The sequence below is a fragment of the Bombus fervidus genome, chromosome 8, assembly GCF_041682495.2.
Source record: "Bombus fervidus isolate BK054 chromosome 8, iyBomFerv1, whole genome shotgun sequence".
Lineage (NCBI taxonomy): Eukaryota > Metazoa > Arthropoda > Insecta > Hymenoptera > Apidae > Bombus > Bombus fervidus.
Window position 1 is genome coordinate 12,433,958 of NC_091524.1, and position 25,182 is coordinate 12,459,139.

General features: G+C 36.5%; 1 protein-coding gene across 17 annotated transcripts in view; it reads left to right on the forward strand.

Annotated features, from left to right (window-relative positions):
* Positions 1–25,182, forward strand: part of LOC139989722 (rap guanine nucleotide exchange factor 2) — a 251,725-nt gene that overhangs the window by 220,594 nt on the left and 5,949 nt on the right. For 3 of the 17 annotated variants that reach the window (XM_072008240.1, XM_072008248.1, XM_072008237.1), the window contains 16 exons: positions 11,010–11,108; positions 15,179–15,391; positions 15,477–15,829; positions 15,909–16,370; positions 16,456–16,748; positions 16,823–17,126; positions 17,213–17,462; positions 17,532–17,836; positions 17,915–18,099; positions 18,175–18,386; positions 18,497–18,728; positions 18,791–19,105; positions 19,188–19,505; positions 20,670–20,786; positions 22,150–22,329; positions 23,784–24,041. In XM_072008240.1, the coding sequence (XP_071864341.1) occupies positions 11,010–11,108; positions 15,179–15,391; positions 15,477–15,829; positions 15,909–16,370; positions 16,456–16,748; positions 16,823–17,126; positions 17,213–17,462; positions 17,532–17,836; positions 17,915–18,099; positions 18,175–18,386; positions 18,497–18,728; positions 18,791–19,105; positions 19,188–19,505; positions 20,670–20,786; positions 22,150–22,329; positions 23,784–24,041 (4,096 nt within the window). The other 14 variants (XM_072008245.1, XM_072008247.1, XR_011800395.1 and 11 more) reach the window with 14 other exon arrangements.

Here is a 25,182-nt window from a genome sequence, read left to right on the forward strand (position 1 = left end):
GTTTTTCGATCAGTGAAATATTCTGTAATAATTAAATTAATTTAATGGCTGCAAAAGAGGTTGCTCTATAAAATTTTACAGTTATTAAAGTAACGTTCTATAGTAAGAAAGATTTGTTTCTCTATAAATAGCATGTTTTCGAGAAGTTCCTCCGCGAGTTTGAGTTTTTTAAAGTTACTTGCGATTTATAAGAAGATCTCGTAACAGTGTCTGCTATACTATTTTTTCAGTGCTTGCTGAGAACGTCCATTCATGATCATCGCAGATTTTGCAAATTTCGTGCGAACTTTAGAACTGCGTAAATATAGAATCTTGTTCTTATTTTAGCGATGTAATTTTTTTTAGCAAACGTAACCTGCGTAAGCAGAAATTTTATATTCTTTAAATACAAGAATATTTTTCTTCCACCGCCGACTGAAATATCGTCACGAAATTCCGTGTTATTTTCGAATATTCTCTGTCACAATTTCGACAATTCCAAGTTCCTCGTTCTCGAATTACTAAAACAAGGATAATATTCAATCCACTTTCCATTATTTTTCTTACTTAAAATGCTCGTATAAATGTTATTCCGAAATTTTTATAAATACCTTTAAACATTACTCTATATAAAACCTCTTGTCCCAAACTTTCGACACACCCTGTACATTCCTCATTTTTAAAACGTCCGTTCAAATTCATGTTTTTGCTATCGAGATCCATTCGTACGGACTTTATCCTTATTTTAACACAAAAGATTTATACTTGAATTTCTATGCACCATTTTTGAAACACTCGATGCACAAAACTCCCGTTTCTCTCCCAAACTTATCCAATTACAACTTCGCGAATCTCAGCCAATCTTTCGCTTGGATTTCCGCGAAATCCTCTGGAAGGGGCATCCGTCGATCATAGAGAAGTCATTCAACACTGTCAAAGCCGGCAAGTTCTATCACTGAACGCTCCATTAGTCCACGATAAACGCTATCGCGCGTCCTATTTTACTTGTCCCATACGATCTGACAGCGCCAAGTATCGCCGCGGTTCTCCCTACGTCACTGCGTGTGTAGTCACGTGACGACGACCAGTCGAGTCACTCTTTGGCCCTCAAGAATCGTTCACACACACGATTCACGATTCAGTTTATCGTGACCCGCGATGTGTTCGGGACCGTGCGTTAGATCTCCGATACATGTTGGCTCTGGGCAACCAGAATGGCCGTCTCCTTTCACGGGTAATCCAAAGATATTTCGACCTTGATACACAAACGCGAACCGATCCTCCGTGAATGTTTTATCGCGGATCGACTATCGGTGACTTATTAAGCCGAGCGAGGGTCTTAAAGTGTGCCATTTCAACGAGGACAGTGTCGCGGCTGTCTCTAGCACGAGTTTTACTCTCCACGCGTTTCTTTCTCTTCTTCTACCGATTCGTAATACGTATATTAGCGTGATATAACAAATATACAAGTGAGTTTCTCTTATTTTAAGACGAGATCGATTGTGTGTGATTTTTTGACCGTTTGATAAAGAAATGGAGAGGAATGGTGGAAGAACGATGTGAAAGGACAATCGACTATATACGATTGATAGTTCCATGGAGTCTTATATTATACTGTGCTCGTTTTAAACGATTCTCTGGCTAAATATTAAAAAGTGAAAGAGTGGAGAAATTTTAGTTGTCTGTGTGATTTTATTCGGTGCACCAAGTTTTTAATCTATTTATGATTAGATGTTAGAAGATTCATGTAATTATGTTGGACTTCTCGAGTTGTGTTTAAGAAGTTGAAGATCAGAGATGTTTAATGTTGTACAATTTTATATGGATGAACGAGAATGAGAAGATAGAGGACAAAAGTGTGTTTGAAGAGGTAGAGTGAAATGGAAACTGGAGATAGTGGCTGAAAAATTGACGCGAGTGTATAGTTTCGATCGACGAAAATGTTGAAGCATATGAATCGAACTGGACGACCTCGGGTCGTCGTGAGGAAGAGGAAAGGTCGTTCGTTATCCAGAAGCTGGCCTGGCACACCGAGGCCCTTATCGATTGTCTCGAACGAGGTAAAAAGATTCGTTTCGTAATTAAGAAAACACAACGACAGCCTTTATCGTTTAGTTCGTATCTTAACACATTGTGTACGGGAAACAAACATATCTCTCGTTGTATAGTCGAACGTTACTTTACTAAATATTAGTCTCGAAAGGAATATTCTGTCTAACCGTGAGAAAACGTAGCAATTGTAAAAATAAATAAAACAATTTTTTTTTCGTGCTTTTGGACAGTTACGAAATTTATTCGTTTTAATTAAATACAAGGTAAAATATAATGAATATGTTAATATATGTACATCAATAGTATAAATATGATGATGTAGAATATAATATTCCACTAGAAGAAAAATATCTAGTATTTGATGTCTAATAAATAGTAAAAGTTAAAATATGTTTTGATATTTGGTAGCATACGAATTGTTTTATTAAAATTCTATTTTACCCATAATATATTCAATGAAAAACAATTTGTACATATCGCTATTTCCTGAATCGTTTTAACTTTTAAGCATACAAGCGTACAACACAAACTTTGCATCGAAAATTTCTCCAAAAGTTTAAACCTTGAAGAAATATGTGGCTTTGATACGCAACGTGTTAATAAACAGATTAATCTTAACAAGCGCGATATCTTAACGAGCCATTTCGTTTCTCAATCGCGTAACGATATCGTAAAGAAAACATAGGATCTCGTTCGTTTGGAGTTTAAACTAAGGAAATAAAAATCGAACGTGGTACGCTGCATCTACATACGCCGCAAATATTTCGTAGAATTATTTACGTGAATATTTAGCAAGCACGAGTTCGTGCTCGAATCAGGCGATGAGCATAGTCATAGAACGTTGGTATTTTTATGTTGGTAAATAGAATTCGAGGTTACAAATTGTGGCAAGAGCGAGAAGGTTGTTGGTGGTATAATGCTGAATTCGCCGTGTGTTTATTGCTGGTATGCCTTATTAACGTGAATCGGTGAAATAATGGAATGCGTGGAATTCCATCCCATCGTTTGTCTCGTGGTAAATTGAGCTAAATATTTTTATTTATCGTAATTAAGCGGTCGATCTGATTTTCGTAGTGAAAAATTGTTCGTAATACTACGGTAGATTCATTAATTTATAAATTTAAAAGACTACATTATTCATTGGAGCTTAGTTCTCAAATATCGATTTACAAGTTACATACGCGTATAAATACGTAATAGAGAAAATGTATGGACATATGTATAATGTATGTATTCAATTAACATATTTCGTTGCAACATATTAATAGAAAATGGCCGCTATTGATTGCAAATATGCAACTATTTAATCTTTATTATCAATTACATATATTTACACTGATTTACTTTTCTAACTATTATAAATCTATTTTAATTCTTTGTATTTTATTAGTATACTATATTAATATCAAACAGCTTATTTATAGCAAATATTACCTTATAGATATCCTCATAGAAGTTAAAATGAAACTACGTTAATTGGTTATAACTTTTCTCGTAAACAAAACAAACTTCTAGTTACCAATACTTAAACCTTATCCATTCAGCTTGCATCATTCTGATCTTCTATTCAATCTTTCCCTCTCTACGTCATAACAAACGCTCAAATATAAACCTCTGGACATTTGGAACTCGAAGATTAAAAATATATCCAAAGTATAATATTTTCATATGGTAATAATATAGTATTACGTTTACCATTATTATATCTTATCTTAGTCTTGTATTTTACTATTACTATAATTATCGCCGGTAACTAGCCAAGTTCGTATAAACAAATTATTAAATTCAGTCTTATCGAAAGCGAGGCGGCACCGCGTGAAAAATTTCTATTCTATATTTTCGATTTATTTCGCATAGAACCACTCCCTTGCCTCTTGTATATTCATAAAAATACGAATCTTTATGCATTACATATTCGCAGTCTGTGATTAACAGATTTCCGATAACCCTGTTCTTCGTTAACGTTTATTGAAAACTAAATGAAACGGGTTAGGTTTTGCTAGTGCATAGTTAGGTTTGTTAGTGTATCCCATTCGCGGCAGAAACGCTCGGCTTTATCGCTCGCTCGCGCCTGCACGCGCGCGTGTATGCGTTCGCCCACGCGGAGCAGAAGGGCCCACGCAGAGCGTGAATATATAACGAGGACGAGCGAAAGATAAAGGGACAGGAATGCGAGGAGACGTAGCCCGATCGTTGGTTATCGAACGATCCGCGCGTAATTGCTACGCCGGGGATGAACATTTCGCACGACGTTCGCGTGTATCTACGATTTCGTGGGAATTCATTATGGTTGTCATTTAGTTGCTCTTCATTTTTGGACACACGTTTTTAGAAGTCGCATTGAGAATTTGATAAGTATATACCTAGTCTAGCGGAGCTCGGCTGATTTCAATAGACGTAGATATTCTATGTTTATTTAGGCACATGCTAAGATAAGTTTATATGTCATTTTGCCTTTCTTAGTAGAAGAACGTGGAAATTTTATAGTTCTGGGTGCAAGGAAAATATAACATGGATGTAAAAGTTCCTTCACGAGCGTGGTTAATTCTGTTTTTTTTTCTTTTCTTTTTTTTAATAAAACGTTCAATCCTTCGTAGCCTAATTCGATGGAATAGCGAATTTTGAATGTAACACTGTATCGTCTAATGTTTACATATACATCGATGCTAAGATAAAATCGTATTTAGTATTTGATTTCAAGAAACTAAAACGCAAATCGTTCCTGGAACACTCAACATTGTTCGTTCTACTGTTTTTTGATTATCAAATACGTTCGATATATCAATATCTACGTGTTGGAAATTTATGGAGCAACACGACCACACGTGATAAGAACAGATGTAGAGTGTAAATATAAGGGTTTAAACTGGAACTGTTAATCTTGGTATACACAATTCCTTCAACTATGTCCGATAAATTGCTTGATTTATCGTACAATCGACATGACGCGACGTATAAAGTGTCAATTCTTTCGGATTGTGCCATTTTTAACAGTTAAATTATGGTTGAATATTAGATAATCATAATCAGATAGATAATCGTAATACGAAATGATAATAGTAACGAGAAAAGTTGTTGAAAATAATTGCTGATGTAAGGTTCAGATTAAATATTGTGGTCGCAGTTCGTAGGCGTTAAGAGAATCAGATAATGAGGCTAATTTCGAGACTAATAGTTACCAAGTTAAACGAATGGAGCACTGCTTGGACACTTCAATATAAATTTATAATGCATCGATTAGTAAGAGCAATTTTCAAATTATGTACTTGGTAGTAAGATCGAGTGGATGTGGTTATGTGTATTTTGGAAATGTTTGACCATTAGATGAAATTGCCATTGGTACCAATGTATAACAGTCGAGTGTATCGATTATTGGTGGGATAATTTGAAGTACTGTTAATGCAATCTAGTTAGAATAGAATATTCTTGTCTGCGAACATTGAAAATAAGTTTTTATTCTTTTTACCTAAACTTAACAGGGTAACGGATCTTTGATATCATTTTAGCGCGTGTTATTATTCGATTATTTTTAATTTCAAATTTGAATCACTACCATGACAGAAGCATTTATTTTTTACCACGATCTGGCCTTGAAAATGAGGATCCATAAACAATATGTTTCATCTCTTATTCAAGTTATTCTCTAGAATTTTGAATAGAAATAGAGTCGTGTATGTATTCATTGAAAAATTAATTTCTCCATTCACTTTCTACTTTTTATATATTATAATGAAACTTTCATAAACATTAAATGATCCTTAAATATTTCTTTCAAATATACTGTTGTAGAGTAAGATGACAATGTTTGGTTAATCTTAATAAGTAATATTTTTTAGGAAAAAGACAGTCATTATACGTACATGTTTGTCCTCCATACACAATACATTAAAACTGCTTGATCGTAAAAAGAAAATATTGGCGAAGAATAATCGGACATTTGACGCGCAGACGATTGCTACAAAAATAATTTCATCATCGAGACCCAAAAACATTGACCGGGATCGAGAAATACCGAAGTGTTTCGCAGTGTCACGGGCAACAATTGCCAAACCTTGAGCGCTAGTGGAAACGTTGAAGGTCCATGATTAACAAAGCCACAGACTTACATTAGGCAATTGTTAATCAGTCGACCGAGTCGATCGATCAAAAGTCATTCGACTAAAACATTTATACCAGAACCTTGTTATTCAGTGATTTTTATTATTAAAAATAATTAACGTAGCGAAAAGAAATGTTAACCGGTAATATCGGTAAGCATAAACAATTTTTACTATCCGAGTTCAAAATGTTGATAGAAAAACACATCGATGGATCAGAGGAAGAACGTAGAAACTGCTTGAACTTTGAGCATTAACGATTATAACAAAGGAACTTTGGAAAGTGATGCACAAAAAATATTACATAAATATTAATTGTTTGATTGTAAATCTTAACATATCGTTAAAGTGCTAAAATGGCCCAACAGTTAGTATATTTTAATTTAAAAAGCAATCGTTATCAATGTGTTATAAATATTTCAATTTACCAATGTTACTTCGTAGTAAATTCTTGTAGAGGAAGACTCAGGGTCTTCGACTAAAAATGGACAAAGTTTCAGTTGCTTGAAGCTAAAGAACTAAAAGTCACTTCCGCTTGATTGGAATTTAGTTACACGGGCAATTCTGAACGACTTAACATATTGTTGACGGTATACTATGAAATAAATGTTACTTAAGTTACCGCACATTTTTGGAAAACGTGTCAACGTTTATTAAGATTAAAATCGAGTCACGTTTCTCGTCCGTGTAACGTGTAGAAAAAAAAAAAAAAAATGTAGATTCGCATCAACAATGTATTGAAAATATTGAAGTCAATCGGTTCGATCGGCTGATCAAAAGTTGTCCAATGTAACGCGGCTTAAGCGTTAAAGAATGACAAACACGCTGCGTTAGCGAGTCGCTATCCGATTGTTTATAATTCGTGGATTACGTAACGAGAGAACGCTCGTGGACATTTTCTGCATCGAATGTTGCGTCACGCGTTTCACGACTGTCCGTTCGCAAAGTCCGCGAACGGTACACGATTCGCCATTATAATTCGCGTCGGGCAAACAGAGCGTAGCGCGTGATCCACTTCGTTTCCCTTTTGCGCGTTTGTTTATGCGATCGAGCGGTGCTCATTGAGAAATCGGGTTTGCGACGTGTTCCGGACTGCTGTGCTATAAATTTAATGATAAAGACAAGATATAGTGGAAAGTAAGAAATTCCACGACGAGAAATGGCAAAAAATGCAGTACCTGCATTGACTAATGAATGTCCATGAATATGTAAATTAATAAATTTCTCAGTTATCGAACGTAATTTTTATATATCTACGGTAGATCGTAAAATGATATTTCGTTTGATACCTAGTTAGATATTTAGTGTTTTTCATCGAAAGTTACGAGACAGTAGAAAAGAAAATCTACGAGAGATCTACCTTGACAAATAATTGGTATATTCTATTTGAAATTATTATTATTTGAAAAAGTAAAAAATAAGATTGATGAGAAATTATTATTTTTTATGAATATTTGTTATCCTATTTTACGATGGTAGATTATATTTGCATACATACATATATTGATAATTTTCGTAGTAGTTTTCTTTCTAATAGTTTCAATATTAGGTATCATTCCTGAATTTTAATTAATATTTGTTTGCTTCGACGTGCATTAGTTTAGATTAGAGTGAGAACAGATGCTGAATATTCGTGACTAGCAAAGAAATAATCTTTCCAAAAGAGTAAAAAATTTAATTGAGATTAGTAGAGACATCTCAATTCGAATATTTAATTTAATTAGACATTAAAATAGCAATGTACGTTTAAATTTCTAATGAATAATAGGTATCTTCCAGATATGCTTCTATTCGTTATAAAATTGTTACCATTACGCGACAATCGTAACTCATATGCCGCAAAACGTATCTAAGAGAATATTTTCATAAAGTTAAAAGATATATAAGATAAGAACGTCAACATTGAAAATAAATATATGGAGATTAACGACGAGCAAACAATACTTCATAAATATTCTTCAACGCGTACGTGATATTTGCTATACGGTTCTGTGGAGAGAAATTACGGTGCTGATGATAATTGTAGGTATAACGGAGAATTGGATGGTTGCTTAGCAAGAAAAAAGAAATGACTGTTCTTTTTAATTTTTTGCGGTCTATAGCTGGAATAATCTGTATAGCATACTTTCACCTGTAGCATCTTCGATATAGCGGTGAATCGTGATTTTAAAAGGCAAATGAAATAAATAGACACGGATTAGAGCGGTTATAAGGGACTGGTTAGCTCCGGTAATCGATAATTAACGTACTTGCTCCATTATATTGCTGAGATTTCTAAGTTGAAAGGAGCTTAGATTTCTCGCAAAACGAGTTTTACATACAAATTGGACAAGTTGATGGTAATTTTACGTGTTAGTTCAAACATAGCTTTAAGCGACTTGTTCTAACATAACAACTCTTCGGAATACTGACATATCTAACTTAATTAGTATGTTCAATAATTGATATTATTATTATATTGCATTCTTTATGTAAGTTCGAATATCTATAATAGTAACTTAAAGATAATATTTTCTATGTGTGTGAATTCTACAGAACTGTATCTTAAACTGTATCTATTCGAGTATGTTAGGTATATATATGATTCTGATTAAACCGTTCAGCTACTAAGTTTTTAAGCTAATCTTACCGTTCTATTTTCTTTGTCCACGCTCGTATCCAAAATAGGAAAGCAATAAAATGGAATAAAATCTTGTGGAAATAATGTTTCATTTTTAGAATGAATATAAAACTTGATGTTGTTTGAAGATCATAGTTGAATAGCAATGCCATATTTCTTATCTTTCGTAGAAGAGCAATTTTAAAATTCTATACATTGTCAACCAATCCAATATCAAAGCTATTACTATGCATTTGAATCCGTATAGAAGATTCATTTCAAATATCTAGAATATTTGTATAAGCAAAAAGCACACACGTAAGGTAAAGTACAAAATTTATACAGACGAATGGTACGTAAGTAGAATAGAGTATTACAATATTCATAAAGCCAGGTAATACGCAATTAGTTAAAAAGTGATTAATTCCATTATAAAATTATTATCGTAGCTGGTCTAAAATTTCTACACAGCACCGTATATACGCAAAAGCATTCTGTCCAAAATTTCCGTAAATAATTTTCTACAACGATTATTACATGTCAGTAGAAATCAATTAAGAGTTATAAATCACTGGAACCTACGCGCCAACGTTACGCGATGCATGTTGGTTTTACGCGTATACATACAACAGTGTAAATACACATGGATCTCGGTGATATGCATTTTCCAGCAACGCTTTGTAGGAAGGCGTTTCGTTAATTTCCGGCGTGTCGAACAATATTTTTCGCGACATGCATGTCGCGTTTCGCATCGGCTATTCCCAATCGAATCAACGTATCGTCGACCGGTGGAAATTCAACTTTCATCCCGAAATTGGCTAAATGCTGTTTGCCTCTAACAATCGAGTCGCGAGGGAGCGGTTCTGTGAATGGCGAGTATAATCGGCGTATCTACCGGAAGTCCGGCCTACGGGTTCCGGCCCCGAGCCACACGCTCATCTCGTTGTCTCTCGGTGTCCTTTTTTTTCCCCCTTTTTTTCTCTCCTCTTCTCTTCTCATTTTCCTTCTCTCTTCTGTTTTTCCTCCTTTTTTTTATTTCATCGTGCGTATAGTGGTTGAACAACGAACACTGTTGACCGAAAAAGAGGGGCACGAGCTTCCATGTAACTCGAGGGGGCGAGAGAAGTTGACGCAGCTGCAGAAGTCGCAGGTGGAACCGGATTAGATTATCAACGCCATTCCTGGGGACGACACGGCTGCTTTCGCGGAGGAGCTGTTTGTCATTCCAGAAATTCGAAACACGCTCCTACGTTGACGTTGCTCTCGAGCTTGCGTTCTACCGGCCGAATTTAGAGCGAAAATGGTAGTTTGATGAATGTTGACTGTAGAGGGAGGGATTAGACGAAGAAACTTTTTAATGGAAATTTAATCCCTTGTTTCCGATGTAAACTTATGCGTTGTTAAATACATCGCGCGAGAAAGGGGGTAAAGCATTTTGTTAAAATATTTCTGCATTTTTTAAGATATATGTGTGTACGTATAAGAATTATAGGGAAAAATGTGATAAGTACGATTTTATTGATTTTCCGAGTTTCATGTTATTTAGCGATTAAAAAGATTGAGCTTAGCTTCTATATAATTAAAAAATGGAGAAATCTATTAGTTTTTTTATTCGTGTTGAGACACTTTCTCTTAAGATAAATAAATTAAACCGGTACTTGTACTATTATTGATTATATTGTTATAATATGTATATAAAATATATATAATACAATTGGTTGCATAGGAAATAATATAAGGAAGAAATATCTCTAAAATATATTCATTTAATTGCTACAATTAGGCAATTAAAAATCTTCTATAAAAATAGAACGCATATATTTTACTGTTCCTCTCAAACGCCAGCAAACTTGCTGAATAAATCTACGAGATTCATCCTGATATGTATCCCCAAAGGAGATAGCTCTCACGTCAAACAATTCCTATATTTTTAAGCTTCGGAAAGTGTGCCCACTGCAGGTTTGCGAAAGGTGAAAGGTTAACGCGAACCAGAAAATAGTGTGCAGGTTGCGTTGTAAAAATGCAAATGTGTTATCACGAAAATCAGAAGAAAGAACGAGGAAACTAATTGCAGACGTTCTTTGTAATTTTAAAAACATCGTTTAAAATACTAGTAAAATATTGAATATATTAAAATATGCATTGTTTTGACAATTATACCTTTGGCTCTATTTTATATTAAAATACTCACGTTTATTTATAAAATGGCATTAAAATCGATAAAGATCATCCTCAGTTGCAATTATTTTGCTAATTATTTTTATTCTTTTTTTTGTTGGCAGATCGACTATCCAGAAGTACATGGAGGAAGGATGCATCGACCACCGCACCCTCATCCCATAACCGACCATCGACAGGTCAACTTGGTCTTCGATGATACGGTAAACATCTGTTTTCGAATTCTTTTTCCCCTCGTCTCAGATAAAAATTGCAGGAGTACGTTCAGGCAAATTTTAAAAAGGCATTCACGATCGCGCTTCTTTTTTGACTCGAATTCCTGCTCTTGAACGATGCTATCATAAATATATTGATTCAAAATAGAGATTCAGCGTTAGCTAAGTCCATCGGTTATTTCGAAATGATTGTCCATGACTAACTTCTTTTTTTAATTCGTCTATTATGTCTTTTAAATGGATAGCAGGAAAAATCACTTTGTCCTGTCAAACTCATATATTTATTTAGGTACTAAGGACAAAAGTAAATTGGTCTTCTAATATTCGACAAACTCAGTAATTCGTTCGTCGTGTAAAATAGATCTAACAATAAATACAAGTTAAAATAAAAAAAAATCAACAAAAATGTACCTATCATGTTTTTTCTGCGTGACGTTCAATTGCAAAGGCTTAGTTACGCCTTGTTTCACTTTAACGCAATCGATAGCGTGGTATATTCGTATCTGATGCAGCTTGACAGAGACTCATGGCTGGTATCTATCGGTAAATCGGTACCTGATGCACTTTTGCTGATCATTTTCCTTGCAACGGTTCATGATCATTTGTCTTACGTCATCGGCGTGCAGATGGTTGAAAGAAAGTTTGATGTCGTCGATCCGTGACGCGTTCGATGCGCCCACGCGTTCTCGATAATCGAAAACATAAGGGAGGAAGATGATGGAAAAATAAAAAAAGTGGAGATCGTTAAAAGCGGCTAGTGGTAAAACTTTTAAAGTAATCTTTTTTCCTTCTTCATTGTAGTATTCTACGCTTTCTCATGCATTTCAAATGCCCGCCTGCTCCCTCGTGAAGAGAAGTTTTATCAGTTCGTGAATTTTCTTATCTCCATGGAAACGTATACGCGGAAAATTCACCAGATTCCGAGGAGTAAACAGCGATCATCGTAAAGCGAGAAAGGTTTTCCCATACTGGAAAGTGGAACGTAACGCGGGATGCGATTTATGGACGCGTTGTAGTTTGAGAAAATTTATTTTTTTTTCATCGCACGATGAATATTCGTTTTTTATATGCCTGTTATCGGTTTTGAATCTGTTATCATGCAGGATTTCTTTAATTTTGACGCATTTGGAGTATTTCTTTTACTTTTTATATTTTTTATATATCCTGTTATTCCTTTGGAAATTGTTAAAATTTAGTTAGTAACTACGTATGATTTCCAAAATACTGTTAAACAATTTATTTTAGTCTTATATTTTTGAAATGTAGAAAAGATTAATAGTAGATATATTCTATAGTATTTTGAATCATGTATTTGACAGTATATGTACAGAGTACTTTTGATATTTTATACGACAAAGTTAATATAACTAAGATTATCCCTTAACTACTACTGTGGGGTTCTCAAGTAACCCAGACGGTATAAACATTGTCATAATTTTACTCTCAAGGAACACATGATGCTTAACTGTCTTAATAAGCTCCAAGTAGGGTGAGCCTTATAATTCTAGCTTATAAATTCCGATTTTTATTTTTTATTACTTCACAACTTCACCACAGAGTCTACATATTTCCATTTCATTCTACAGAAAGTAATTTACATTATTTTGGAATACAAATTTCTACCATAACTTCATTCCTACTTTCCCTAGGATTTTAATTGAAATAATATTGGAAATTTTATTCGAAGTACAACTATTTAAATTTCGCGTAAACAAGACCGAAGGAAGTTCCGCTTTCCCTCGCTAGAATTTTACCGGCACGCGGCGCTTCGGATCGAAAGTTCGTTAAGGCGCAACGCGTGCGTGTAAGATGATCTACATTAAAGTGTCTCTCCCCTAAAGAGTCTGTGGAATGCACAATGCACATCGGTGGCGTGCACTGGTATGCCAGTGTCTGCTTGAGTAGGAAGAAACTGAATGGGAGAAGCAATTTGGAAAGTCTGTGGAGCAGGACAAAAGGAAAAGTGAGACATGGGCACGACATAACGGGTCGTATAAATCATCCGTCGGGTCGGCCAGTGGCCTTTAAGCAGTTACTATCCGCTGTGTTGGATGCTTTGAACAGACTGGTACTCTTTTCTTCCAGTATCCTCTTTCTCTCTCAATTGCTTACCGACTGACGATTGACCGACCGTCGACTCCTTAAGCTCGTTTCACTCGGCTTTTGAGCCTCTCGTATCGTTTCAGTGTGAGATTCATCTGATCACAGACAAAATTTTCCAAGTCAACATATACGTAAAATGTAACCAAAATTCGATGTTTGAAAGAAATTTTCTGGAGTAATTTTATGCAAGGTGCTTCGCGATGGCTGATTTGTTGATAATGAATGATCGATCATTTGGTATGTGACCGATGACTGGATGTCGCTGTAGATGTGCATTTATTCGCATACAAAGTAAAGTTCCATCTGATTACCGATGAAGTTTTAACCGATTCATGGACTAATTTCAATGTTTGGAAAAAATCTCAAGTCTTCATCACGCCGTATGTGATGTTATCCAAGCCAACAAATTAGGTTATAGAATTGTATTCTGATTACTAATATAATAAAATAAACAAAGAAACCTTAAAGAGTATAAAACGAAGTATTGAATAATATATACGTTTATGGTGTCAATAATCGACTAATAACGAGGTGCAACTAGAATGAATTGAAAAGTGTAGTCGGTCATTACGAGGTTTCATTGATAGGAGTGTTTTGTTAGTGTCACGGTCAGAAGCTACAGGTGGGCCCCCCAACGTGCGCCCCCCTATTGAGACGGACCTGAGGCTCGCTGCTCGGTCGGGTCACGTGACCCTACACTTTCGAAGGGAATGCCGGTGGCAGGAGGAAGGGTGGGAGAGGGACGAAAGGCAGTCCCATGTCCGCTACTTCGCTAAGCTGACGGCCCACGACACGGGGCACACCAGACGCGCCACGAGCTTCGTAAATGCACACAAAGAAGGTCACGTCGTTCTGTGTGTATATACGGTTGCATATGCCATCGCGAATGGGAGGTGTGAGTTTCGTGAGTTCGATCGAATCGTGTGGACAACGAGCAAAAAGAGAATGTGGCCGGACACTGCTCGTTTTTCTTGGCGTTGTTTCTCGTGATCTAAAACACGGAAGAGCATAGTGCCGAGCAAGTGCCATTAGTTAAGACGATAAGGATGGACGCCTTCGGCATGTACCAAGTGAGTCTGGCGATCTCCCGCGGGCTCAAAATGGCCTTGGTTTACACGTTTACTTTTCTCGTTCTTCGGATTTCCTTCAAAAGAGTGCACACCGTGTTTGATCATGGATGATCGTTGTTGATTATCGCCGGATGACAGATGTCACGATGTTTTTGTTTAGACATACGTACTTGTGATTTCTGTCTCTTTCTTCACCGTGCGTGTTTTCTCTGGTTGCTCGATGTTGCGTGCGTGATGTCATGTCTGGTAACCTAACCTAACTTAAGAGTAGAGCCTGTCCCTGTCCCCATCACGCCCATTCCTAGTATTATTCCGTAAACGAGTACCGCTCGTAGTACCCATGTTTTTGTCCTACATGCTTCTTGATCCCGTTCTTTACAGCCTCTTCCTGCCGATTTACAGATCGATGTCGATCCATGGATGATAAATTGCAGGTTATTTTATTCGTGGGTTCTCTTTTTCTTGTAAGGGAATTCAAACGGTGCTGATATCTTCTCTTGAACTTGCACCGTGCTATTGTTTACAATCGTGATTACATCGGTACATCGCGACGAAGAATGCGTTGCTTTGTATTAACATCGTCCGGTACGCTACATTAATGTAAACACTTTGGTTTGCATATTTGAGAGTGTAGCAATAACAAAGCGAATATGTTGATCGTCTTTAATTAATGCGAAAGTATTACGGTGTACGTCACGTTTAACAGTAAATCGATGCAGCTATAAATATTTAGCATATAAGTTTATCAAGCATAAACATTTAATATTAAGTGGTCTTTAGAACAATTGCTGATAAAAACTGTGCAATAAAATGTAAGAGTAAGTATAGTAATAGTGAAGTGTACAAATGTATAATTAATTCAATAATTTTGCTTTTTTTGTACAGTTTTCTCAAGGCCTGACAGGCAGGCCAGAGCTGTATCAAAAGTCCAATAGAAGCAGCCATTCGAGTGACACAAGCTCAGCATACAGTGGTTCAGACACCATGACATCTGTACAAGGTTCATTAGATGCAGATGCAGACGATGTTGATCTTTCAGGTCTTGTTGAATCTATAGTAGACAGCGATGAAGAGGAAGATCTTGCAGAAAGCATGGATGTAAGTACACTCTTTCTTAAACGGTTGCTTAAATTATAAAATTAAAGAGTACACAAACAAGAATTATTTTTATTTGCGTTTACAGAGCTTGACTGTCCGTGATCCAGTCAGAGAATGTTTAGAAAAAGATCCTATGGAAAGGACAGAAGATGATATAGAAACGCTCTTAGAATTCACACAACAATTAAAGGCTTTCACAAATATGACCTTGGCAGTAAGAAGAGCGCTGTGCGCTGTGATGGTGTTTGCAGTGGTTGAACGTGCTGGTATGATAGTTTTGAATGATGGAGAAGAATTAGATAGTTGGAGCGTGCTCATAAATGGTGCTGTGGAAATTGAGCATAGCAATGGAGAAATCGAACAGCTGCACCTTGGTGACAGTTTTGGAATCTTGCCCACTATGGAAAGACTTTTGCATAGAGGTGTAATGAGGACAAAGTGAGTTCTATGTTAGAAATTTTCTGTCGTCGGTAGTTATCAAATGAAAATTCCATTAACACGTCTATTTCTTTTTCAGATGTGATGATTGCCAATTTGTATGTGTTACTCAGGCAGATTACTTTAGAATTCAACATCAAGGAGAAGAAAATACGAGGCGGCACGAAGAGAATGGGAGAGTGATTCTAGTAACAGAATTAAGGGGTGCTTTAGATGGCGGAGCACGCAGAGGTCATGTAGTTATCCGCGGAACTCCTGAACGTTTAATGTTACAACTTATCGAAGAAAACAGTATTACCGATCCCACTTATATAGAAGATTTCTTATTAACGCATCGAACATTTATCGATAGTCCTTTATTAGTTGCAAGTCAATTGTTAGAATGGTTTGATCAAGCACAAGTCAGAGATAGAGTTGCCCGTGTGGTACTTCTTTGGGTAAATAATCATTTTACTGATTTTGAAACTGATCCCGCCATGATGGAATTTTTGGAAGCATTTGAAGCGGGTTTAGAAAGAGAGAAAATGCTAGGTCAACAAAGGTATACATCAATTTTGTTAAATTTATATTCGTTATAATAATTATTAAGCATTTATAGTATTTAAAAATCCTTCAATAAATTTCAGATTATTAAACATTGCTTGTGCAGCCAAAGCAAGAACTCGAAATGTAACATTAGCAAGGCCTACAAGGGACGAGGTCTTGCATTTTAGTATTTTGGGTGGATATGAAAGAGGTTTCGGCATTTTTATTTCAAAAGTGGATAAAAAGTCAAAGGCTGAAGATGTTGGCTTGAAACGTGGTGATCAGATTTTAGAAGTAAATGGACAGAGTTTTGAGCACGTGAGTCACGCCAGGGCTCTTGAAATCTTAAGGGGATCTACTCATCTTAGTATAACTGTTAAATCAAACTTACTTGGTATGTTACATTTTGTAGAAACAATAATTTGTGGATTATATTTCCTTTATGCGAGCAATGAATTACTGTTGTAGCGTTTAAAGAAATGCTTCAGATGCCAGATGACTCGCCGAGGCCGCGGGGAAGAGCAAACAAACCCGAAATTTCAAGAATACAAACAGATCCACGTGCAAGGTTGTCCACGCACGTGGACCCGATAACTCCAGGAAATCCACTGAATCCTTTAGTAGGCGGTGTTCCACTGTTAATACCTGATTCTAATGTTTCTCCTTGTAAAGATGCTAAAAAAGAGCATAAAGGATTCATGACGCTTGGACCGAAAAAGAGATTTCAAAAAGCTCTTATAAAAATGAATATACTGCCAAAGAATACTATTAAGTAAGTTAAAAATATATCTGTCATTTTCTTTTATTTTTTTCATTTTTTTTTCCTTTTTCTAATTCAAGAAAATATATTTTACATAGGAGTGATTCATTTTACAGTGATGGTGTACATGTAGACGATCCTCTCGCACCACCTCATACACCACCGGGAACAGGAGGACTTTCACAGACTACTAACCTTTATCATTCGAAAAGTAATCCTGACCTTACATCGTTATATTGTTATGACGACTTAAGGGCACCTGATTATCCAGAACACGTTTTGAAGGTTTACAAAGCCGATCAAACTTGTAAATATCTTCTTATTCACAAGGAAACAACGGCGCACGAGGTAGATATTTAAATCGTGGGAAACAATATGCACGATTAAAAGTTTCTGTATACTAATATATTATTTTAGGTGGTAATGCTAGCTCTCCAAGAATTTGGTATAACCGAAGGCAGTTCGAATTTCTCCTTAGCTGAAGTTAGCGTTGGAGAAGGAGGAATGATTAAACAACGCAGGTTACCTGATCAGTTGCAAAATCTTGCGGAAAGAATTGGCTTAAGTTCAAGGTATTATTTAAAAACTAATGGTATCTCGGAGACGTTCGTAGCAGATGAACAAGCGCCAGAACTTATACGCGAATCTCAGGTTCACTTCTTACAATTAAATGCCGTTGAAGTTGCAATTCAATTGACTTTACAAGATTTCAGTATATTCAGGTAAGTTGATAATACTTTTAGTTTCTTTGCGAGTTATTTTTTGCGAAATGGAAATATTGATTTGTGTGCTATTATTAGGCAAATAGAATCTACGGAATACGTGGATGATTTATTCGAATTGAAGAGTAGATATGGAGTGCCTATGCTCAGGCAGTTTGCAGAACTAGTCAACAGAGAAATGTTTTGGGTTGTGACAGAAGTTTGTTCTGAACACAATCTTGTTCGACGTAGTAAAATAATAAAACAATTTATAAAAATAGCCCGTGAGTTTTTATCCTCATCCATTGTTACATTTTTTGTTACACGAGTATCCTAATATCTTTTTGTTTGCTAAACAGGACAATGTAAAGAATGCAAAAATTTCAATTCCATGTTTGCGATTGTGTCTGGCTTGGGTCATGGGGCTGTCTCAAGATTAAGAGCCTCTTGGGAGAAACTGCCAAGTAAATATCAAAGGCTATTTAGTGACCTGCAAGAGTTAATGGACCCGAGCCGTAACATGAGCAAATACCGACAATTAGTAGCGTCTGAACAAACGCAACCTCCTATAGTAAGTTCTCATGTTACTTCTAACTATTAGTTACATACTTTGTTCTTTTTATTATGCAGTGGAATAACACGAAATGTTTCTATTTTTTTTTTTTTTTTTTTTTTTTTCAGATTCCATTTTATCCAGTAGTAAAGAAGGATTTAACATTCATACACCTTGGCAACGATTCCAGAGTGGAAGGTTTGGTAAATTTCGAAAAGCTGAGGATGATAGCGAAAGAAGTGAGAACGTTAACGAACATGTGTTCTTCACCCTACGATCTATCAATAATGTTAGAAAGAGGTGGCCAGCCACCTAGTTCTGCCATGGTTGCGTTAAATCAAATGACTACTGGAAATCAAGGTAATCTAACTTGAGTATGTAGAAACAGAACCAGCAATGTGATGATTCGTTTTTACTAACAGTGTTGCAATGTCCAGGAGGACAAACGGCAACAGTAAAAAGGCGGAAGAAGTCTACCGCTGCACCAAACCCGAAGAAAATGTTCGAAGAGGCTCAAATGGTTCGAAGAGTGAAAGCGTACCTTGCCAACATGAAAGTAATAACTGACGAGGAACGATTACATGCTTTGTCTGTGGAATGCGAGCCTCATGCAGGAACTGCCGCAGTAGCCGCAGCGGTACCTCTCAGTGCAAGCAGAGGAAGAAGGCATCCTTCGCCTACTTTGTCAACTACAAGTAGTGCTAGCAGCACCAGTGAAGGTAGAAAGAGTATACAAGGTAGGATATTTTTATCTTTCGTTTGAATTAATTATTATGTAATATTAATTATTATAAAATATTAACTATTGTGTATTTTCAGGTACAAAGTTTGGAGCTGCATCGCCACAAGCAGTACGGAAAATGTTAGCGCTTTCTGATCCCCACAAAACTCGTCCGTATCAACCGAAACATTGCCCACCAGCACTTCCAGTGCCTGGATTGGCATTGCATTCCAGCGGATTGGAGCCTAGTCCCGGTGCACCTAGGAGAGTAGGATCTGGTAGCCGAGTTCCTATGCATGAGAGATCCCATAGCGATACTCCTTCGAGTTTACCACCACCTGTCGATCTCAGCGCTGAAAGTAGTAGCGTAACCAGCTTGAGCAATCTTCAGCCGTTAAGAAAAACGTTGACCAGTGGTAAGTTGATTAATTTCGACACATAAAATGGTTCGAAGCGAGATGCTGTCGATCATCGTTTAACATACATTGTACACACACATACAAAACATATGTACACGTGAATACTTCAACAGTGTAAAGTTTTTTCTGTGTCTCTATACATATTGCTAGCTTTAGACGATGAATCATACGGTGCTTCTTTTACTTTTTATTTTGAACGTTGTTTCATTGCGACACACAAATACAGCAGACACATCTCGCGAAGTACCATTCAGTGCACCTTTTCATTGCTCGTGACCGTACACACTGGTCAGGTCTCGCAAATTCTAAAAAACTATCTCATTTTATATGCACGCTGCACAGCCGTTTACGCAATTCATAAATGTTCCATGTTTATATTTAGCTTATCCATTTTACACGCATCTTGTACGCCGATTACCGTAGCTCGCGCTTCTTTTCGATCAATATTATCGTCCCGTGTTATACACACCACGGTCCTGATCCCAGGGCGAAGCACGTCTAGCTTCAATTTAGATCACTCACCATGGGACATACGGACGCGTGAATCACATCCTCCAACGATTTAATCTCAATGCTATAGTCTATGTCTTTTTTAAATCACTTTTTATGAACAAATTTAAATAGACAGTAGTTTCAAATATTTCACTAAAATTTCTCTTAATACTTTCTTCAGTTTAAAAACTGACTGACAATTAATTGTATCGTAGGAAATATAAATATTGCTCCTGGAAATAATCTCCTTCTGATAAATATCATTTTCCAGGATCTAATATTTTTCCAATTTTCATTTTTTTTCTTTCTTTCGGTAAAGATAATAATATGGATCTTAATTTTGTTAGAAGTAGCTAGTAGTCGCTTACAGAAGGACGATCTCTGGTAGGCGTGCATCGAAAAACAAATGCTGTGCCAGCGCAACTTTTAATCGCGGTCAAGTCGACATTTTTGTAGGCGTCAAACTGACGTTTGTTGGCTCTGATTTTTTCAAGTGAGAAAGCGAGAGAGAAAGAGAAAGAAAGAGCGAACGAGTGATATACGGATTACACGCGTTCAATGAAACGCGATTAATATTTGTTAGATAATTAGCAGTTAGCGGGCGCATCGGGACGAGAAATGGGCTATAGAATGTGTAGTGATAGAAGTGTCTTGGGGACGTGTGCGTAGGTTCGGTGACGAGCAGTGACAGTGGTCACAGTACACAGCTGGACAGCCACAGCGGAAGCAGCGTAGAAGCTGGTGGTAGTCCACCGCCACCTCAAAGACGGCACTCCGCCATGCAAGGTACGTAAACTTGAACCAAAAGAGATCAAATAACTCCACAAGCTCGTGCTCATTACCTCTCTTGTTCCCTATTTTTGCCCGTTCCGTAGACCGTAGTATAGAAGGTAGAACCAAAGAAAGAATCTGGAGTGGTCCAACGAGATGAAGTTGCCTTTTCCATTTTTCTTTTTTTTTTTTTTTTAATTTATTTTATTTTGTACTTTTTACTTAAAACGTCGTCGTGTTATGGACGACCCGTGTATATCGTGTATGTCGTTGATTGACACAGTAACTGCGTGAAAGTTCGTTTCGTGATACGGTTGGGTGTTGAGTCTATGAGTCTCTGTTTTTCTTATTTTTCTGTTGTAATCGCAAAAGTGATCGTACAGAAAAAATATTTGTTCTTTTTTTCTAGTAGTGTGTGACGTATCGTTAGATATTTTTGGTAGTTAGTAAACAGAGAATGATTCGTTTTTTGAAAACGTGTGATACCTGTTGTACGTCTCTTGATGACTATATGAGTATCCTTCGTGTAATTATCACATCTGTTTCTCATTTTTTATTTTTTTTTCCTCTCTTTTTTTTTTTTTTGTTCTCGTTTGATACTAAAAGTAATCGAAATGTTTTCTCATTACAGTTTGCCGTTTCACACAGTCGTAGTCCGTTTACTCCTCCGAATCATTCGTTTCACTGTCCGGGTCACGATTAGATTCTAACGTTGAAAAGAAAACGTATGTCCCATGGCCACTCATCTTCATTCTCTCTCGTCTATAGTAGTTAAGAAAAAGATCTCCGTGCAATTTAAGCTACAGCATATATACGTTACATTATGTGCATATTACGTACATACACTCTTTTTACCGTACCTATCCGGTACTTTATTTATTTATCGTTTAGCCGAGCGTTGCGCCGATAACGTAGGTAAACGTGCTTTATAGCCGCTTCTATCCCGGGAGTTCCAATTGCTTTCAGTACATTTATCGCTTGAAGCTTTTTCACAGAGACTCGCTTCTTTACGCAGGGGCATTATTCACGCATACACGCATACATTGATATTTATATAACGACACATCGACCCAATTTTTGCGATCTTTCCACTCGCGGCACTCACTCTAGGAATCTTCCTTCAATGTTCAATGAGAGGGACGCCAACAAGCTTATATTTTATTTATTCTTTCGAATAAATATTGTATTATACTTTTTCTTAATTAAAAAAGATTTTTGCGATTTTTATCGCTCGTCACGTTTATCTACATCAAGAGAAAAAGATACACAAAGCAAAAATGAAATAGAGAAGGGGAAAAAGTACCACCAGATGTTAAACCGGTGTGTCATTGTACATTTTGTAAAGAAACATTTCGTATGTGGCCTGTGTGTGGTGCAGGGTCTGTTTTGAGAGGTGGTGCACCTCCGTTCCCTCACGCGGTAGCAGTGTTACCTCCGCTTCCTGCCAACCACAACCAGAATCACAACCACAATCATCATCATCACCACCACCACCACCACCACCATCACCACCAACATTATTACGATCATCACCATCACCAACCCCAAAATCCTCAAGGTGAGTCCGCGATTGTCGTCTTGCCTGTCTTGAGTTTCTCTCCTTGCAACTGGGCTGAATCTTCTCTCTCTTTTTTCATAGTACTCTCTGTTCGACTCTATTTATGATTGCGTTGCTTCCGGATCATCCGTAGTGTTATGCATGACGTAGTAAGATAGTATTAATTAATATATATCTGGTGAATGGATTATCTGTAGAATGACGAATAGAATATGAAACTCGACTAATCTTTTGAACATAGAAAAAAAGATGAGTAGACATTGGTAAATGGGAGTTCTGTACCAACCGGAAGCAACGCGTTAGGCTCGAGGCATTCATTGATAACGTATACAGCGATGCATCGGCTTAATCTGTATTAATCGCTTGCTCGAAGGGTTGGCGTGTGCACGCTAATAATCACGTGAGTATCGTTGCCTGCTCTACACATGTGTATGCAGGTTGTGCGTGCGTATAGAAAATGGTGTGCGTTGCATCGACAGTGTGTGACCGTTTTTATTGTGTTGTCGCGTTTCCTCAGGATTAACGGAGAACCGAGGCTTCTTTTCAGGGTATATATTAACTGGTTTTCTGTGCTTTCCTCTTCTTGGGTTCTGATCTAGCGGTGAATAACGAGCGTGTTGTACAGTTTCCTCGTATATGTATATAGCTCGTCTCTTTCGAGCTCCGTTCCGAACGAGCACGACGAGTCTCTTTTATCTTGTATTTTCTTTTTTTTTTTTTTTTCTTTTTCTTTTTAATCAAAGAATATGAATTCGTCCTGTTTTTATATTTGTTACAATGTATGCGATACATACATAAAAAGGGGACGAACTTAAGACGAGGACGCAATAAGGAGAGAAAGGATTCTTGAATACATAAATATATTACTGTACCGTATTATTTAGTCGCATCAGGTACAGTCAACTAGATGTTTCAAAAATTATAGAATCTACATTTTTTTAAATATCTTAATAAATATCGTTGTATTTAAAAAATTGTATATTCTACATTTTATTATTCCTCCAATATTTTAATGACACGGTATGTTTAAAAAATTATATTTCATTAAAAATAAATAACAATTATATTTGTATATGCAGTAAGAAATTTTCCACAGGCTTTAATTACTGTCAATCATTGAATCCTATACAATTGCAGAAATTGTTTCACTTTTTATTATAAGGAGTACTTCACCTTGTCTATTTCACGTATTTTTGCGCATTACATATATTTCTGTGAATTTTTGTATTCCCATGTTTCCGATAAATGCATAAAAATTATTAGCGACGTCCATAAAAAGTACCTACCACTTTTCATATTTTTCAAGTGTTCGTACGAGTCGTGTTCGTTCAGAATTGCAAATGGCGATGGATTACATGGCGGTAAAAAGGATAAGGGGAGAGAGCGGTTGTTGAACAGCAGAAGGAGATGCAGGGATGTGAGAGATCGAGAGAAAGAGAGTCGAGGGTTTTCAGGTACTACGGGATTAGGAGTAGGCGTGGGTCTTGGAGTACCGGCGGCGCTTCCCCCTCCAGGAGCTGGAACGACGATTATGACGACCATGACGACCATGACTACCATGACGTCGATGACGACGATGCGTCCAGGAATTGGTAGTACACAGTGCCGTCAACCGCCTGCTTACAAAGTTGCAGCGCAGATGGCAAGGTTGCACAGGCTTGGCCGTGCTCACAGCCACGAGGGTGTTACCTACAGGAACGACCATGAAGATGGTACAAAAGCAAACACAATCGCTAAACCTAAAATACAATCTACTCTACCTACCACAGTTTTTTTCTCTAGACGTATTATCATATATGTCTATACTCTTTACGAATTGATATACTTTTCCGTCCTCGAGGCTTGTTCTCCCTAACACTATCGATATCATAGCGATGGGATTGATATGGAATAAGTTATGGCGATCACAATTAGTCGTTAGTTTATTAGATTATGAAAATAGTTTTATAAATGATGTTAGATAGTGTGTTGGCTTTAGATAGAGTGATTTTCGAACATTGATATGAAATTATTGGAATGTGATATGAAATGATAAAAACTGCTGTTGCGGCAGAGGTATGCGTAACTTCCTTGTTAAGATTAAAATAGGATTCAGAGGAACGAATAAGGTTGTGCTTACGGAATGAATAATAGGGTAGAGTGAGCGGAATAGTAATTTTTTTTTTTTTTTTTAGAAGAATGAGAATTTTTGTAAATACTTGTACATAAAGAACTTTCGTGTATAGAGATCAGGATTCCTTTATGAAATGACTCTTAGAGTGTAAAGATATAAAAAGAGGTAAATGTATTTTTTTTAAATATATTACGCCCTTTAAGGGATACTAAGATATAAAGAGATGTGAAATGATAGCTTTAAAGTTTTCTTTAGATTTAAGATGTAATTTATAAACATGAGAAATGAGAAGATAAGTCTTAAATACTGTCGATAATATGAACATTTAAATTACGAGAGAAGCGAAAGAATCGAACAAGATTATCAAGGAATATTGATCAGTCCCACCATTGACTATCGATAATGCACGGAAAAAAGTGTTAATTACAGTCTTTAATTTTGTTCGCATTTCGCTTATTTGCAGCGTAATATTTTTTAAATTCATGGCTGCATTTTCGTTTTATCTTTTCAGACATGGTACATTTATATCAGTCTTTTATCGCGTAATTATTTGTCTTTCGTCGAATTCGAACTTCTTAATTAATTATTATTAATAATAAAATTTCATTAATACCATCCTTTTTCAATACGATGTGCGCGTTTACTCGTGCCACTGAAATTTCTTCAGAAATTATTAACTTTTAATTTTCTAAATCCAAATAAGATACATAATATCCTAAATGCGAGTAAACATTATAGCC